The sequence below is a fragment of the Notamacropus eugenii genome, chromosome 5, assembly GCF_028372415.1.
Source record: "Notamacropus eugenii isolate mMacEug1 chromosome 5, mMacEug1.pri_v2, whole genome shotgun sequence".
Classification (NCBI taxonomy): Eukaryota; Metazoa; Chordata; class Mammalia; order Diprotodontia; family Macropodidae; genus Notamacropus; species Notamacropus eugenii.
Window position 1 is genome coordinate 174,147,910 of NC_092876.1, and position 17,028 is coordinate 174,164,937.

The 17,028-nt window shown below is 40.9% G+C and overlaps 1 protein-coding gene across 2 annotated transcripts in view; it reads right to left on the bottom strand.

Moving 5' to 3' along the window:
* KIRREL3 (kirre like nephrin family adhesion molecule 3) overlaps positions 1-17,028 on the bottom strand; it is a 757,177-nt gene that overhangs the window by 186,614 nt on the left and 553,535 nt on the right. For both annotated transcript variants that reach the window (XM_072611537.1, XM_072611536.1), the window contains exon 2: positions 3,464-3,541. In XM_072611537.1, the coding sequence (XP_072467638.1) occupies positions 3,464-3,541 (78 nt within the window). The remainder of the gene's footprint in view (positions 1-3,463; positions 3,542-17,028) is intronic.

Consider the following 17,028-nt stretch of genomic DNA (forward strand, 5'->3'; position numbering starts at 1 on the left):
AGGTATTGTATTGTATTATATTGTATAGATGGAGCAAATGCTTTTTGTTCCTTTTTGATATATGTCATGGCTATGATGCTGCTCAATTATTAATATGCAGGAGTTATAATTATTCCGGGTACTAGTATGAGATAATTACAAACTATAAAAACAACTTCCTTCTGCCTGCAGATGCCTTTTCCTATCTGCAGACATAGTAGGGCAGCTAGGTGCCACAGTGGATAGAGCATTGGGCTTAAAATCAGGAAGACTCATCTTCATAATTTCAAATCTCGCCTCAGATACTTACTAGCTACATGACCCTGGGCAAGTCACTTCACCCTGTTTGCCTCAGTTCCTTATCTGTAAAATGAGCTGGAGAAGGAAATGGCAAACCACTCCAGTATCTTAGCCAAGAAAACCCCAAATGGGGTCATGAAGAGTTGGACACAAGTGAAAAACAATTAGACATAGAAGAATATGGACTTAGGAGTTTCAAGAAGAAGGGGAAAATAATTGAAAACTGAACTTGAGAAAACGATAGACAGGGCTGTTTAGATATGGAATAGGGCAGGGAGGTGTTGAAGATCCTATCTCATCACTGACTTTCTCCCTACCTGGGAGCTGTGTTGCCTGAGTTTCTCAGGCTCCCTTCTCTTGCTTAAAATCTGCTCTCATCCAGTCCCTTGGTTGTTAACTGAAACCTCAACATCATCCTACAAGGGTTGCTTTCTGCATGATTTTCGTGTGTGTGTGTGTGTGTGTGTGTGTGTGTGTGTGTGTGGTATATGTGAGATCTTCTGAAACTTTGATATTCTATGATCGTGTGATATATGCAAGTGAAGAAATCTGTGAATCTTTGCTACTATGAATATCTCAAATGTCTTAATCCTTGATCTTAACTTACTCCATGCTGATGTAGAGTTGGTTATACAGAAAGGGTGGTAGGGAAAGTACAAAGAAAACCATCTACTTTGTGTATGTGTTAGAAGTGTGCTATTCTGTCCAAGTTGACTACAGGGAGACCCTAGACATGGGGTCGTTGAGAGTCCTCCAGGACAGTTCCTAATGGATGTAGCAATGAGATGAGGTTACTGTGGGAAGAGCACTGGATTTGACACTGAAAGACCTGTGTCCCAATCCTGCTTATACTACTAATTGACTTGTATGGCCTCATTTTCCTTGTTTTTAAAATTGCGGGATTGGACGACACTATATTTATGTCCTATATAGCACATGCAGAGGGAGCAGAAAAAAATGGGAGATGATTAACTTTTTCGTCAGGTTTACAGTCTGATTTCTCTGAGGCCTGGATATTTAGATTAGTGCCCATCTAGTATGAGATAAGAGCTCAGAGGCAGGGGGTTCAAATCCCAGTGCTGCTCATGACTTCTAGGTTTCTTCACTTGTCAGTGCTTACCTGCACCTGTTCCCAAGTGTATGAAAAGTACAAGATTGGCACTTTCAGCACCATGAACAGCTCCAACAAGCAATTGGTATATGTTTGTAGCTGATAGAATTTGAGAGCTGGCAGGGACCTTAAAAGTTAATCATCTAATGCAACCCTGTCATTTTACAGATGAAGAGACTAAAGTCCAGAGATTAAGTCATGGGTCCAAGATCACACAGTTTGTACGAGATTGGCCTGGAACTCAAGCCTCCTGATTCCTAATCCATTATATTAACTTGACTTGTCTTACATATTCTACTTCTCTCTCTCTTTTTTTATGGCCTCTCCCTTTTATCTAGACTTCTATTATCTTCCTTCCACACTTCTCTTTTCTACCATTCACAGGCAGTATCTAGAAGGGAGAAGTAGCCACAGTGAATGCTTAACCCACTGGCTGTACTTCTCAATGAATTTCACCATACATAGGAAGGTAGAATTCTACTGGGCACTCTGCAACTGCTTTGCCTTGGCAGATGAAAACTAGGGAAGTGGTTGTCTCCCACTAATTAATTGCTCCTGTTCATAATTTAGTGCATAATATTCATTGTGATATCAATAAGACATGAAGCTGGTAAGAAATTGAGCCCAGAAAAGGGTCCAAGTAAGATGGTTAGTTCATAGGCCAGAGGAGAGCATTGAAGGAATTATGGAGATGGAACTGATTACTGGTATTCAATGCTATTCAAAATCTTGAGGGATAGAGATGGTATTGTGGTGTTATCCTCTCCTTCTTTCTCCCCTATCCTGTAACAGGATCAGAAGGAGCCTTTAGAGTCCCCTCATTCTTTCTTCACAAGGGATCCTTGGTTTGTAATGGGTGGGGCATGCTCAAAGCAAACCAAGCCTGTGGTTTTTGTCTGATTTTAATGAATAAATGTCTTCCTCAGCTATTTATGTACTTTTGAATCTTAACAAACAGTCTGTAACATCTGACAGAGTAGGTTATTAGCAGTGTAGAGACAGATGGCAGAAGAATAAAGTGAATGCTTCTTTATGGCAATGTGGTCATAAGTGAGAGCACTCCTTCTGCCTCCCCTAACCACCCACACTTCATCTCATAGGACTCCCAGAGATCACTTTTCCAGCTCTCCTGTGACTCAGGCCATCTGTGGAGAGATCCCTAAACAAGGCAAAGGTGAAATGGCTGGTGGGCTTAAATTAGAATCAGTGTGAATGTGGTACTAGGTGATTTCTAAAAACCTTCTATGGTTGTAACATTTGGGGTTATTGGAGAATTGACAAAATGGCATGGAGTTTAGTTATAAAGTTTCTTTTAAAGTACACCACACTGTTCTGTTCACTCAACAATTACTCATCAAATGTGAATGAATGAAGAAGAAAGGCAAGATGGATATAGAATTGGATAGGAATAGGCAATGGAAAAAAGATGATGAATTTAGAATGGCCTGAGTTCAGAGCAGATATCTGAATGGAACTAAAGGAGGAAGGGCAGAGAAATAATAGTAAAGATAGTGAGGAATATGAGAAAAGACAACTTCAGAAATGTTAGGAAATATGATGAAAAAACAAAAGCTTACATTTCTATAAGGCTCTAAAGTTTATAAAAAATGTTCCTTACAAGCCTACTGAGGTAGGCAGTATATTACATCTTCATTTTTTACAGGTGAAGAAACAGAGGTTTAGAGAGGGAACTAGTTTGCCTGGGGTCATATGTGATAAATAATAGAGTTCGGATTTGAACCTGGATTCTTTGGAATATCCAAATACGGTGTTCTTCTCAAAACATCATAGTGAACAGTCTATTATTTTCTATGAATCCCTAGGCCCCTTCTGTTTCTTTTTTAAGCATTATTATTAAGAGTAATAATAACAACGATTCATACTCATACAGTGCTTTAAGGTTTACAAAGCAATTTCCTTGTGACAACTCTGAGATAGACTAAGTATTTTACAGATGAAATGAAGGCTCAGAAAGGTTATGTAATTTGTCCATGGTCACTCATCCGTTATTTCTGGAACATAATCCTTTCCCTACCAATGACTCCCTCAGGGAACAGTTAGGTCTTCACTGACCTTCATTCATCCTCCGGAACTTTTCCTTGGACATGTACCCCAGCACCAGACAGCATCCTCTCTTCTGGAGTCCAAGTTCTGGAAAGAAGCACATGGTAGGATGAGTCAAGAATGAGAAATGTGAAAATCACATCTTTGGGGACTGAGGCATATATGTGGGGGTAGGGGACCATCCCAGACAGTTGGGGTGAGACTTCTTTTCTCATACACTCCAGGAAGAGGTCTTCGGGAGAACATGGCTTTTTAGCAGATGCCCCCTCCAATATTTTCTGAGCTCCTTTTCACCCTTCTTTTAAAGTTATGGCCCAGAATGCAGCTGAGTACTAATAAAGCAGAGTCCAGAGTTCAATCAGCAGCTATGCACATAGTAGATTATCTCTACCAGACTCAGAAGGGAACTCAGTGGTGTTAAGTCAGAGGTTAATAGATTTTTTTTTTAGGGTGTTGGGAGAAAAAGGAGTATGATCAGGAGTTTGACACCACTGTGCAAAAACCAATATGGATTAGAGACACAAAGGCATGAAGGTCAAAGGACTTTATCCTTGGTGCATGTGTGGAAAGCTTTAAGGTCTGGGGGAAATTCTGGACATCTTCCTATCATTCACAGCACACATAATTAGTCATTGTTACCAACATATATTGAGGTAGTGAAGATAAAAAATTGTATTAAGACAGGCTTCCTGCCCTTGAAAGGTTCACAATCTAGTAAAGGAGACTGGACAGATTTTAAAAAGACAACTAGCACAAAGTGGCTGATGTTGTGTCAATTTGATGTACACTATTATTTAAACTAGCACTTTTTAAAAAAGTAAATGATAATAACTAATGTTATGTTGGCAGGTAGGTAGTTCAGTGGATCGAGTGGTGGGAATCAGGAAGACTCATCTTCCTGAGTTCAAATCTGGCTTCAGACATTTGCTAGTTGTGTGACCCTGGGCAAGTCATTTGACCCTGTTTGTCTCAGTTTCCTCATTTGTAAAATGACCTGGAGAAGGAAATGGCAAACTATTCCAGCATCTTTGCCAAGAAAATTCAAGGAGAGTCAGACATGACTGAAATGACTGAACAACACAAGGTTTGCAAAGCATTTTACTTAAATTATTTGATTCCCCCAACAACCCTGTGAAGTAGTGTGGGTGTTGTTATTATCTCTGTTTTACAGATGAGGCTGAGAGAATTGTGTTTAGGGCACACAGCTAGTGAATGCCTGAGGCCAAATTTGAACTCACTCAGGTCTTCTTGACTCCAAGTCTGTCTTTTTATCCATCATGCCACATGGCTGTCTCTTGAAAAACCTCTTTATGGTGGCACCACCAACCTTGACCTGGAGCCAAGGATGAGAGATGACACTGCTTTAACCATCAGAAATCACCTCCTGTCCTTACAAGTGACAGATGACAGAACCCAGGTGACTAACCCAAATAGCCAGGTCATAGAATAAGAGGATTACACCTTCTCATACTTCCAAAGCATGTCACAGAATGCTTTAGAGGATGATAATAATAACTCTGTGAGGTGCACAGTGCAAGTGTGATTATCTCCTAAGACTCAAACCTAGGTCTCCTGATTGCCAAGTCCAAGGCTCTTTCTAATCAGAAGCCACCAAATGGCCTCACCTCCAACCTTTTTCCAGCTTTCTCCCAGGCTTCTCTCCTAAACCTCTCTGGGGATCAAGCTGCTCTCTAGATAGGACTCAATGAGAAGAAGAAAAAATGCACTGAGTGCTGAGCTTTGGGTGCTTCCCCCTCCAGACCTGATCTGGATTTGGTCTATGCTTTAGCTCTTAAACCATGGTCAGGGCAGGCACCTGCTGGGGCCTCCTCCTCCCCGGGCCCTCCCTCCACCAGCAGCAGGATGAAAGGGAGAGCAGGGCCGTGACAGACAGCTAAATCAAACTTAGGGGCTCTTGCCCCAGAGAAAGGAAATGCAGGGCTTGCGGTGGCAGGATACCATGGCCCGGGGAGGTCACTAGCTTTGATCTCTTGATTCTTTAAAGGGGCTTATTGACTATCAGTAAAGAGCAGAGAAGCAGATCTAAGTGTGGCTTTTCTAAAGGCACACACGGTCTTTTTTTCTTTTTTTTCCAGCACGTTGACGCATCTGAAGGCACAGTCAACGCGCTCTCACTTCAAACAAACCTCCATCTCAGGCGCCCAAATTGACGATGTTAAGTTCTCTCATCCAAGGCCTTGGCCCTTTCTTTAGGGGATCCTGTGCTGTATAGGGCCGCCTGGATCAAAGCCCCTTTGATGTTTACTTACTATATTTGTGAATTCTTTCTAACATCATCTTCAAGAGGCAAGAATCCAGGCTGCCTAGAAGAGGCAAGCCGAAGTATAAGCGACACACATAGTTTTAATGGAACAATAGCCTCTCAACAGAGAATGCAATGAAAGCCTGAACACACTGACAATGAACATAGTTAACTATCCCATTATGACTGCATATGTATTGTTTGTCATTGGAATGATACAATTGCTGACAATGTCTATTATATTTTTCATTGGCTTTTTATGATCATCTTAGAGCACATCCCTAACGTCTTCTAATTAAAGAGAGAGAGAGAGAGAGCTCACCAAAGTGAAGGGAGGGAGGAAGAGAGTAAATGAAAGAAGGGCAAGAGACCCTGGAATGCTTTTGAGACTCAGGCTCAGTTTCTCCTCTGGAATTGCAGCAACACAGCTTCAAGAAAGAGGAGGGAGACATCAATTCCCCAGGAATTTGGGGGGGGGCATAAGCAGAAAGAGCTGTGGCTGATCTAAGAGCTCATACCTAATAGCTGTGGAAATCTGCAGCAGGGCTTTCTAATTGACTCTATGCTGAGACCCTATTCTGAGATTTGAATGGCTCATAATTTTGTCTTTGTATCCCCCACCTGTCCCCTTTTGCATCCAACACAAAGTCATTTTTTGTTGATTGGCTGACTGATGACAAGCCTTACTTTCTTTGTATGGATGAGAAACCTGTGATTCAGAGAGAAGTGATTTACCCATGGTTACACAGGTATTAATTATCTGAGTTGGGATTCAAATCCAGGTCCTTGGATTTTAAATCCAGAGCCACATCAACTCTATTACACTTGTTGCTTATAAATATGCCAGTTCACTGGGTGACATTCTGTAACATTTATTGAGCACCCACTGGTTCCTGAGTATAGTGCTGGGTACCTACTGGAGGTTTGGCAAAGACTGCATAAGAACTGGTCCCTGCCCTCATGGAGCTGGCCATGCAGTGGTTTGACTTGGGTTCTGATATCCGCTTTGCTTCAGTTTGCTTGTCAAGGGCTGAACACATTAGGAAAGATGTCACAAACTATTGTAACTAGGAGACTCGCTGACAACATCTGATTTTTGCAAATTAGCAAGAAAAGAAATTTTAAAAACCTGATTAATAAAAGAAATTGAGGATGCAGCAATTTCTCAGTGTACGTGCCTCATTGAATTTGACATGTGTGAGTTAGTCTTAATTATTTAGGCGGCTACATTACCAGGCTCTAATAAGCAGGCTGTGGAAAGCTGCTAAACGAGAGGGTTTTCTTCTGGAATCTATGCTGAGATGTTATTTTGGGTTCGTGAGATCCTTGGGAGAATGAGAAAACTGGAAGGTTAGTGAAGTAAGGATGAACCAGCTTCCACTGTCATGTCTCTACATATAGAGCTAAGTTGGGGACCCCAAATCTTGCATTAAAGAATTTTATCTGTGTGATGGAGGAAAGGTCAGAAAAATTGCCAAGAAACTGAGGTTGCCAGCAAAGACATTGATCAAGCAGAATCAAAGAATATTTGAACCTGATGCAGGAGGGAACTTTAGAAATCATTTAGTTTAGCCTGATCATTTTACTGATGAGGAAGCTGGGTTCCAGAGTAACTTGCCCATAGTCACACAAGTTAGTGATAGAATTAGGATCAGAAGTTGAGCCTCCTGGCTCTCAGTCTAGTGCTCTTCCTAGAAAAATGGGAAAGTAAATGAGATTCACCTGGGGGAAAAAGCCAATGCAGCAAGCAGTTTTCCATTACCTACTATGTGCCAGGCACTGTTCTAAGCACTGGGGATACAAAGAAAGACAAAAACAAAACAAAATAGTCCCTGTCCTCAAGGAACTCATAGCCTAATGGAGGAGACACCATGTAAACAATTATGTATGATCAAAATAGAGACAGGATACGTTGGAGAACAAAGAAATGGAGGGAAAAAAACTCAAATCATTGCTACCTGAGACATCTGAGGAGAAAGCGGAGGGTAAAAATGGTAAGCGTGTGCATTTGTGTGTGTGTGTGTGCGTGTGTGTGTGTGTGTGTGTGTGTGTGTGTGTGTGTTGTGTGGTGTCACAGGGTAAGAAGGATTTTTGTCTCTCTAATAAAGGCCAGCAAAGCAGACACAAGTTTGTCAGGAGACATGGCAATAGAATCAGTTAGCAAGGAAATTCCAGAGGCTTCTCATTTTAAAATACAAAGGGAAAGGGATGGTCCAGTGGAATCAGGTCTTAGCGCTGAAGTCTTCTTGTCAGGCCTAGAGGCCTGTGTGGGCTACCCGAGTCTTTCTTACCTCACCTCCGAGGTCTTCGGCTGGCCAAAACTGGATGCTCATATGAGAGAAAGGACGTTCCAGAGTCGAACAAGAGTTGAGCTTTATTTCAGGGTCTGGGTTACAAGTGCAGGGGGGTCTTCCTTAGGAGGAAGAGGGGGAGATTTCCTAAGGAGGCTAAGATCTTAAGGGATTGGAAGTAGAAGTACAAGCGGGGAGAGAGGGGGAGGGGAGAGAGAAGAGAAGAGAAGCGGAGCCTACTGTCCTCTTGGCTCCTCATGTGCTAAGAGAGCTTTTAGGCTTTCTCAATCCTACTTAACCTTCAGCCACACAGTTTGCATCTCAATACCGTGCTGTTAGATAACAATAGTGTGCCCAGATCCGGGACGACCTCGAGGGCAGGGAGACTCCACCCATCACGTATCTCCCGGGGAGAGGCGGAAATACCCGAGCTAGCCGAGCTAGCTCAGTCTGACCTTCTCGAATCCCCGCTGTTCATGGAGGGCCTCATAAGACTCTAAGATTTAGAAGTCCCACTTTTACCCACCCGAGACCGTCCACACGGAATTGAGCTTCCAATCCTCACATCTTCTGAATTGAGTTACCACAGTATCAGAACCCACTAGATAACACCAAATGGACAGAGGGAGGATGGCTGTGAGAGCAGTACTGACTTCGGAGGAAAAAAGAGAATAACGTGACTACAGGTTGACTTATATAGGGTGATACAGGGATGTGGTGAATTTAGAAATGAGTAAGAATAGACTTGAGGCTGGGGAAATAACAACTGTGAGGAAAGATTTCACTAGTTGGATATTGTTTATTCTGGAGAAGAGAAGGCTAAGGTCTGATTGAACAACTCATAGATTTATGAGGGAGAGTAGTGACTATCTTTTCTCCATCAGCACAAGGGACAAAATGAGAGGAAGTGTGCAGCACAAAGATTTCTGTTAAAAACAATTTTCAAACAGTAGGATAAGACAATAGAACTGGTAATAGTTACTGCCATTTATATATGCCTTCAAAATGCAAAATCACTTTACATATATTTTTTCATTTGTATTTTATAGCAATCCCATGAAGTAGGTATTATAGACATAATTATCTCCTTTTTAAAGATGGGGAGGTAGATTCAGTTATGACTTGTTCATAGTCATATGGCTGGTGTTAGAGGCAGAATCTGACCCCAGGTCTTCCTAATTCAAAATCCAGTTATGCCACTATATCATGATGTCTGAAGGTAAGGGAGAGCTAACTGTAGGTATTTGTACACATAGGAACACTCTGCTGGAACCCAGGGTATTGTACCAATTCCTGCTTCCTGTCTATCTCTTGGGAATGAGGGAAGGTGGTAGATTAGTTGTGGTTTCTTCTTTTTCAGGATTAAGATTTCATTATTCTTAGGGACAATAAATCATAATACTAGTATAGCCATCCTACCTCACATGTGCAGCATTATACTTTTCAAAGTGCTATCTCAACCTCATACCCTATGAGATTATAGTGACAAGTACTAATAATTCCACTTCGCAGATGTGGGAACTGAGGCACTGAGAAGTTATAAAATGTCACCAAGGTCATACCATGAATTAGGAACAACACTAAGATTAGAAGCTTCCAATCCTTTATTCAATTCTCTTTAAGATAAGGGGCAGGACTCTTTTAAGGCAGTTCTGGGTAATGGAAAGAACACTAGAATTGGAATCAAAGGATCTGGGTTCAAGTCCTGACTTTGTTAACCACCTTGGGCAAATCATTTAACTTCTCTGAGCTTCAAGTTTCTCATTATAAAGTGAGGGGGTTGGACTAAATATTCTCCAAGGTCTCTTCTAGCTCTTGTGATACTAACACCTCACCCCCAACCCCCACAGGCTGGCTAGTTGGCTTTCAGCACTGAGTCAGCAGCACAATAAAGATGGTAGCCAATGGAAGGGAAGGCTAGCTGGAAGTATTTGCGCACACCCACAGGAGCATTTCTTTGGAGCCCAGGTACTGTAAGGATTTTGGCTTTGGCAATCTTTCTCTATCTCATGGAGCTGGTCATTACTTACATTCACTGGATGAGACTGTCAGTTACCTTTGGATGGAGATGACTACAATGTCCCTACAGCCTTTCCTGTGGGTATCTGTACCTTCCCTCCTCCCCCTTCTGCACCCCTGAACTTCCCATGGTGTCCAGGGTGCTGGTCTGTTTCCTTTGTGAAGCATTTGTCATCTGTTCTAGCTTGTTCCCATCAGTACTCTGTAAGAGTTACTCTGAAACCTCACCCTTTCCTAACCAAACTCAAAGCTGTTAGAAGTAAACATAGCCTTGTGATGCTTATTGAACAAGAAATGAAATATTATTGATCCTCATCAACCTTAGATGAGCATTGAGGCATCTGTTTGTAATTGGAAGGAGGAACTAGACTATTTTTATTCATAGCACACCAGACACAAACATGCAAGTACACAGTGCTGTCTTCTTCACTGGGGCAACCTAGACTGTCCTCTGTTAATTGAGAATTAAATAGTGTAATTGCTCTTCAGTACTAAACAAATATTGACACATTAACTACAACCGAGAATTCTTTTTAAAAAAATCAGTGATAAGGAAATCTAAGGAGGTGGAAATTAGTTTGAAAAGTGGCAAAGCTCAGGGTCCCATAGCACTGCTTACGCAGTCAGGAGAGAGCTGTTTTTCTGTCCGCCTTCACTAGGGCAAACTCACACCCTTTCTGGAGGTCTGCAGTATCTAGCAGAAGACTTCAGATAGTTAAGGAAGAATGTTTAGTACTGGATTTCTTAACCCATGGTCCATGAGGTTGTTAAAAAACCTTGATAACTATTTCAAAACGATTTGCTTTCTTTCTAATCTTAAGCATTTTATTTGATGCATTTAAGACATACCTAGTTCAAGTGTGCTTTGCTTTATTGTGCTTCACAGATATTATATTTTTGTTTTGGTTTTGTTTTTACAAATTGAAGGTTTGTGGCAACCCTGAATCAAGTAAGTCTACAGGCACCATTTTTTCCCAACAGCATGTGCTCACATTGTGTCTCTGTGTCATATTTTGGTAATTCTTGCAATATTTTAAATCTTTTCATTATTATTATATCTGTTATGGTGAACTGTGATCAGTGACCTTTGATGCTACAATTGTAATTGTTTTAGGGCACCATGAATCGTACCCGTATAAGATGGGGAACTTAATTGACAAATTGTTTCTTCTGACTTCTCCACCGACTGGCACTATCTCTCTCCCTCTCCTTGGATTGCCCTATTCCCTGAGTCACAACGCTATTGCAATTAGACCAATTAATAATCCTACAATGGCCTCAAGTGGAAGGGTGAATCAATGAGGCAAACTTCTTGTCATCTTACTTTAAGAAATTGCCACAGCCACCCCAACCTTCAGCAGCCACCACCCTGAGAAGTCAGCAGCTATCAACATCGAGGCAAGACACTCCACTAGTGGAAAGATTACAGCTGAAGGGCCAGATGATGGTTGGCATTTTTAAGCAATAAAGCATTTTAAAATAAGGTATGTACATTTTTAGACATAATACTATTGCACAATTAGTAGACTATAGTATAGTGTAAACATAACTTTTGTGTGGACTGGGAAATAGAAAAATTAATGTGATTCATTTTATTGCTATATTCATTTGATTGTGGTGGTCTGGAACCAAACCCTCAATAGCTCCAAGGCTTGTAGATTGGGAGAAGGGTCCATAGGTTTCATTAGATGGTGAACGGGACTCACCACACAAAAAGGTTAAGAACCCCTGATTTATAACAACAATATTTAGCATTTTTATAGTACTTTAAGCCTTAAAGCTTATCTCATTTTGTCCTCACAACAACCCCGGAAGGTAGGTACTATTATTCCTCATTTTATAGATAAGGAAACTGAGGCAAACAGAGATTAAGTAACTTGCCTGAGAGGCACAATAAATATCTGAGGCAAGATCTGAACTCAGGTCTTTCTGACTCCAGGTTCATGGTTCTATCCACTGCCTATTTGCCTCATCTAGCTGTTTAGGCAGTGAGAGTTAAGACTTGGGGAGGGTGACTCCCAGAGGCTAAGTAAAGAGAAAACAATTTATCTCCCTTCAGGTTCTGGAAAAAGACATGAACAATGAGTCAAAAGTAGAATGAGGCTGCCTCCCAGACTTGTACGTCTTCTTTCATTAGAGATCATTAAGCATGTGATCACTTCATGGTAGGATTTAAAGCTATGCTTTTTCTGGTGCTGATTGTACTAGATGACTTCTGAGGTTCCTTTAGCTCTAAGAGTCTGTGTGATCCCTGTGGTGGGATCTATTTTACTGGGTGATTGGGTAGGGAGAAAAGAGGTAGGATAATGAGAATATGTAAGATTTGAGTAGCCACTTTCTGACATAATGATTATTCTTATTTGTAATGGCTTTTTACATTTATAAATCCTTTTCACACATCATTCTTGCTTGATCCTCGTACTACTCATGAGAGGTAGTAATAAACACTACTGGGTAGAATTGCCCATTTTATAGATGAAGAAACTGAGACTGCAGGTTTTTTGAGGGGCTCAGGTTTGCTAATTCTAAGTTCATTAAAGAAGCATAAGCTTTACATTACTATAATGATCATGATACCACCTATTGTGTCAGGGATGGGACAGGAACCCAAGTTTTCTTATTTCAAGCTGGAAGAGACCTCATTGACCATTTCATCCAAGTCCCCTCATTTTATAAAAGAAGAAGGTGAGGCCCAGAGGACCTGTTATTCTTTCCACATAGTTCATGTCTATAAGTCTTGGCTTCCTCATCTATAAAATGGAAATAATAATATATACTTCAGCTATGTTATAGTCTCATAGTAAGGAAAGTATACCAACAAACATAAAGCTGAATGAGAGTTATTGTCAGTATTTTTATTCTCTTTGATCAATCTGCTGAAGCCTCCATGAAGGCTGAAACCAGAGAGAATGTTTGGAAAGTTTTCTTACTTTATCACTGCCAAACTCGAGTTTTCTTATTCAATCTGCTCACTCCACTCACAGCTTAATTACTTGCAATCCCAGCAATGATGACAGCCATGAATTATGCATTATTCACCATTTCTGATGAACCTCTACACTGAAGTGACCAGAGCAAAAACAAAGTAAAGGTTTATTAATCCTGACATGCATGGATTCTGTCCCTCTTGGCTGGGGAATAAATGTTTAATAGCCCAATAATACCTGTTAGATAATTTTTGGAACTCATGCTTGCTAATTTTAAGTTTATTAAAGAACTATAAACTTTACACTGTTGTAAAGACCTAATTGCATTTTCATTGCTTATTTAATATTGAGTTAATTATATTAGAACAAAGTTATTTTTTCCCATTCATATTAAGTATCAATTAGTTGTTTTAAACTATTGATTTGTATTTAATTAACTATGCTATTACATACCAATTAAATTTTTATAAGACAAAACCTTAACAGCTGGGGTCTTAAATTACAACCTGAAAACAATGGATTCCACAAAACACACTTGTCGAATTTTCTCTTTTAGGGAATGATGGTAATGACCAATTTTCTCTTTCAAGCATTGATGATAATTTTTGTCTTTGGGCACAGGCTAGTGGAAACATTTTTCACTCCCAGTCCCATCCTCTTGATTTAAAAAAGGTGAAAGCTTACACAGATATACTTCTATATTACCTTACACATTGCAAAAAGTGGACTTAGGTTAAGGAAAGACTTGGATTTGAATCCAAACTCCATTACTTATTTTTTGTGACCTTATCCAAGCCAAATGATGATGATGATGATGATAATGATGATAATAATAAATAGTCAGCATTTATATAGCACCTACTATGTGCCAGGTACCATGTAAAGCACTTTACTAATATTATTTCATTTAATCTTTACAATAATAATTATTTTATTATTATTTTCATTTTACAATTGAAAAATTGAGGCAAATAGAAATTAAGTGACTTGCTCAAGGTCACACAGGTAGTAAGAGTCTGAGGTTGGATTTGAACTCATGTCAAGAGGAAGAGTTTATTTTTAGCTTCATATTTATTTTAGGTTGTAGAATCTGTGCTATGTAAACTAGTCTATTTTACCTATCTGCATTGATCTCTGTCTCTCTTGTTTCTTGCTGAGTTATCTAGTAAAAACATTTTAAAAATTCTAACACTGTCACCTCTTTTTTACTGCTAGTGGAGAAGGGAGGCTTGTGTGCCCCAGCATTTCTGTGTCTTGGTTTGTCTAATCCCCAGCTGAGGTTGATATATGCTTCCAACTCTGTTTTGCAGTTGAATCCCAGGAGGTCTAGAGTTCAACAAAGGTCAATCAAATAAGGCCATATGGAAGGTGTGGAAATTGTGAAGTTGGTCATAAAGCTAGTTCTATGGTACTTGTTATTGTTAGTGGTGAGGTGTCTGATGGGTAACTAATATAAAGAAAGTTAAGGGATGGCTGGAGTCAAGGCACTATTGAAAACTGTCCTGCCATAGCCTAGTATGATGGAAAAAGTCCTGAATTGAGAATCAAGATTATAGTCCTGGCTCTAGCAGAGTAGGATGGGGAAATAGTCCAACTGATCATCTTTCTTCTCTTTTAACTTTACCCCTACCCCCAATCAGCCTGGACTCCCTGTTAGGGTTCTGGCTTTTGAGGTTCTATGTGACTTGAAGTCTTTTTAACTTTTTCTAAGGGAAGGTTAGAAGTTTGTGGTTGCTCCCTAAGTGCATTAAAGACTGACTGGACCAGATGTTCTGAAGTAAAGCACAATGTTCAAGGTGGGCTCAGCCTCATTTGTATAGTTACCTGAGGGTGAGGGGACAGGCTTTAAGAGTGAATAGTAGTTCACTCTCCTAATGGCACTCATTGAAAGCCAAAGCAGAGGGCAATGAAGAGACCCAAGCATTTACCAACCTAAGTGAGGAATGACTGGTCCTCCCCTCAAGAGTCCTTGGGGCCTTTGATTAAACAGAAGTGAGATTCAGAGCTACAAAAGGGTCTGGGGAGCAACTGATCTTGTGGATATAACCCAGGGGAGATAGCAATAGAAAATATGTGCACAGATACCTATGTGAATGCAGGAGTGTCCTAGGTTAGACGCAGGCAGTGCTATGAATGGTGGTGAGGAATACCAAGGTTTTTCTTAGTGCCCAGTAGCCTGGGCAGAGGAACCTGCTGGACACCTGTGCACAATGGGATAAAGAAGGAAAAGGCTGCTTTCTGAAGAACATCAGCAAGACTGAGGGGTAAAGAAGGGAAGGAGGCATGCTAGGTTAGTTGTCAGCACATAGGGCCCATCCTGCCCTGTCCATGGTGCTGATATTTGCTTATGTGCCAGTAAACCATTTTGTCATCCATTTATTGCACAAATAAAATCTTAAAGGCTGAGGCTTAGTTGAGTGAGTCCTGAGGGGACCACAATGTGACTTGAAAGACTACATAATCAGAATTCAACTGATAGGAACCTTGGCCTCTGTGAATGGGTCCCTTGAGGGTACCCAAACAAAGAGGCCAGAGGAGGGACGGGAGCTCTTTTGAGGTGGTGAAGGGAGAGAAAAGGGAGACAAAATCCAAGACACTCCAAGGGCATATTTGAGCTTCGTTGTGTTTTGAGATGGAAGAGAGAAGGCTAAACCCTTTGGCTGAGCTGAGTGCTCTGTTTTTTTTTTCATTCTGAAGAGAAAAAGGGAGTATGAGAAAACAGGCCAGGTAATAAACATGCTTCCTCCTTCAGTCACCTCCAAAGACTAAGTTATAGGTACCTCATTCACACTTGTGTAGCCACTCAGAATGGACTTTGTTCACTTAGTGCCCTGCAACTCTACCAAAGCAGAAAGAATGGGGAGATGTGTAAGTGAGTGGGTGGGATTGGTGGGAGACACAGATACCCTTCATTTCCCTTCCATCATCTTTCTGTCTGGCTTTGCAAATGCCCCTGAACTCTTTCAAAGAGTAGGCCATTGCTGGGCAGGAGAGGTAAGCAAGCCTGAAGAGAGACCAGAGAGATCTCTATGGAGTTAGAAAACCACTAACTCCTCTCCTCCCCTGATCCTCCCCACCCTCCAAGCCTCCTCTTCCACTCAACTCTTAACATGGATGAAAAGTACTCTAATGTTTTGGCACAACAGGAGAAGGCAGGAAACCCTGTGGTCCTCCTATTACTGAAAATCCTCCTCAAGCCTCACACACATGCCATTATGACTTTGTGTCTTATAATTAAATTGTATCTGCCAGTTACCTCTCAGCACGGCAGCAATTCAGGCTCATTGGAGGCTCATTTTTATTTACTTATTTATTTATTTATTCATTCTTGATGATCCCATTTCCCCTGTGGCCAAAGTTTTTTCTGCTTTGGAAAAAAATGAGAAGTCAAAACACTTTCCAGTCAACTCTGTTACTTGGCCCCCTGTGTGTCTGTGGGAATGCAGTGGGGCCACTAGGCCAGTGGAGGCTGGGGGAATGAGGACCCACAGAGGAAGAAGCAGCATTTCTCTGTGCTACATATCCTGGGGATAAAAATATTAAAACATTACATACTTCTTGGCCTCAGTGAACATTTAATATGATGAGGAAACATGGAATATACAAAGATAAGTAAAATACAAGGTTGAATATTATTGGGAGCAATGGAACATTATAACCTGGGCTGGCTGAGCTCTTTGTGGGAAGGAAGGGGGAAGGGAACACAAATTTATTAAGCACTTACTTGTGCCAGAAACTGTGATTAGTGCTTTACAGATACTGTCTCATTTACTTCTTACAGTCACCTTGGGAGATAGGTGCTACTATGATCGATATTTTTCAGTTGAGGAAATGGAGGCAGACAGAGGTTAAGTTTCTTGCCCGGGATCATACAGTTACTAAGTGTCTGAGGTCAGATTTAAACTCAGGTTGTCTTGACCCTAGGACCAGTACTGTCTACATTGCACCACCTCTGCTTGGGTCTTATCCTTCACTGTATGCTTAGTGACGTATACTGTGGGCATCCATAACTCCTGTAAACTACACTGAGAATCCTAAACTTACAGATATCTGCTCAAGCTGTTAGGTTAGTGA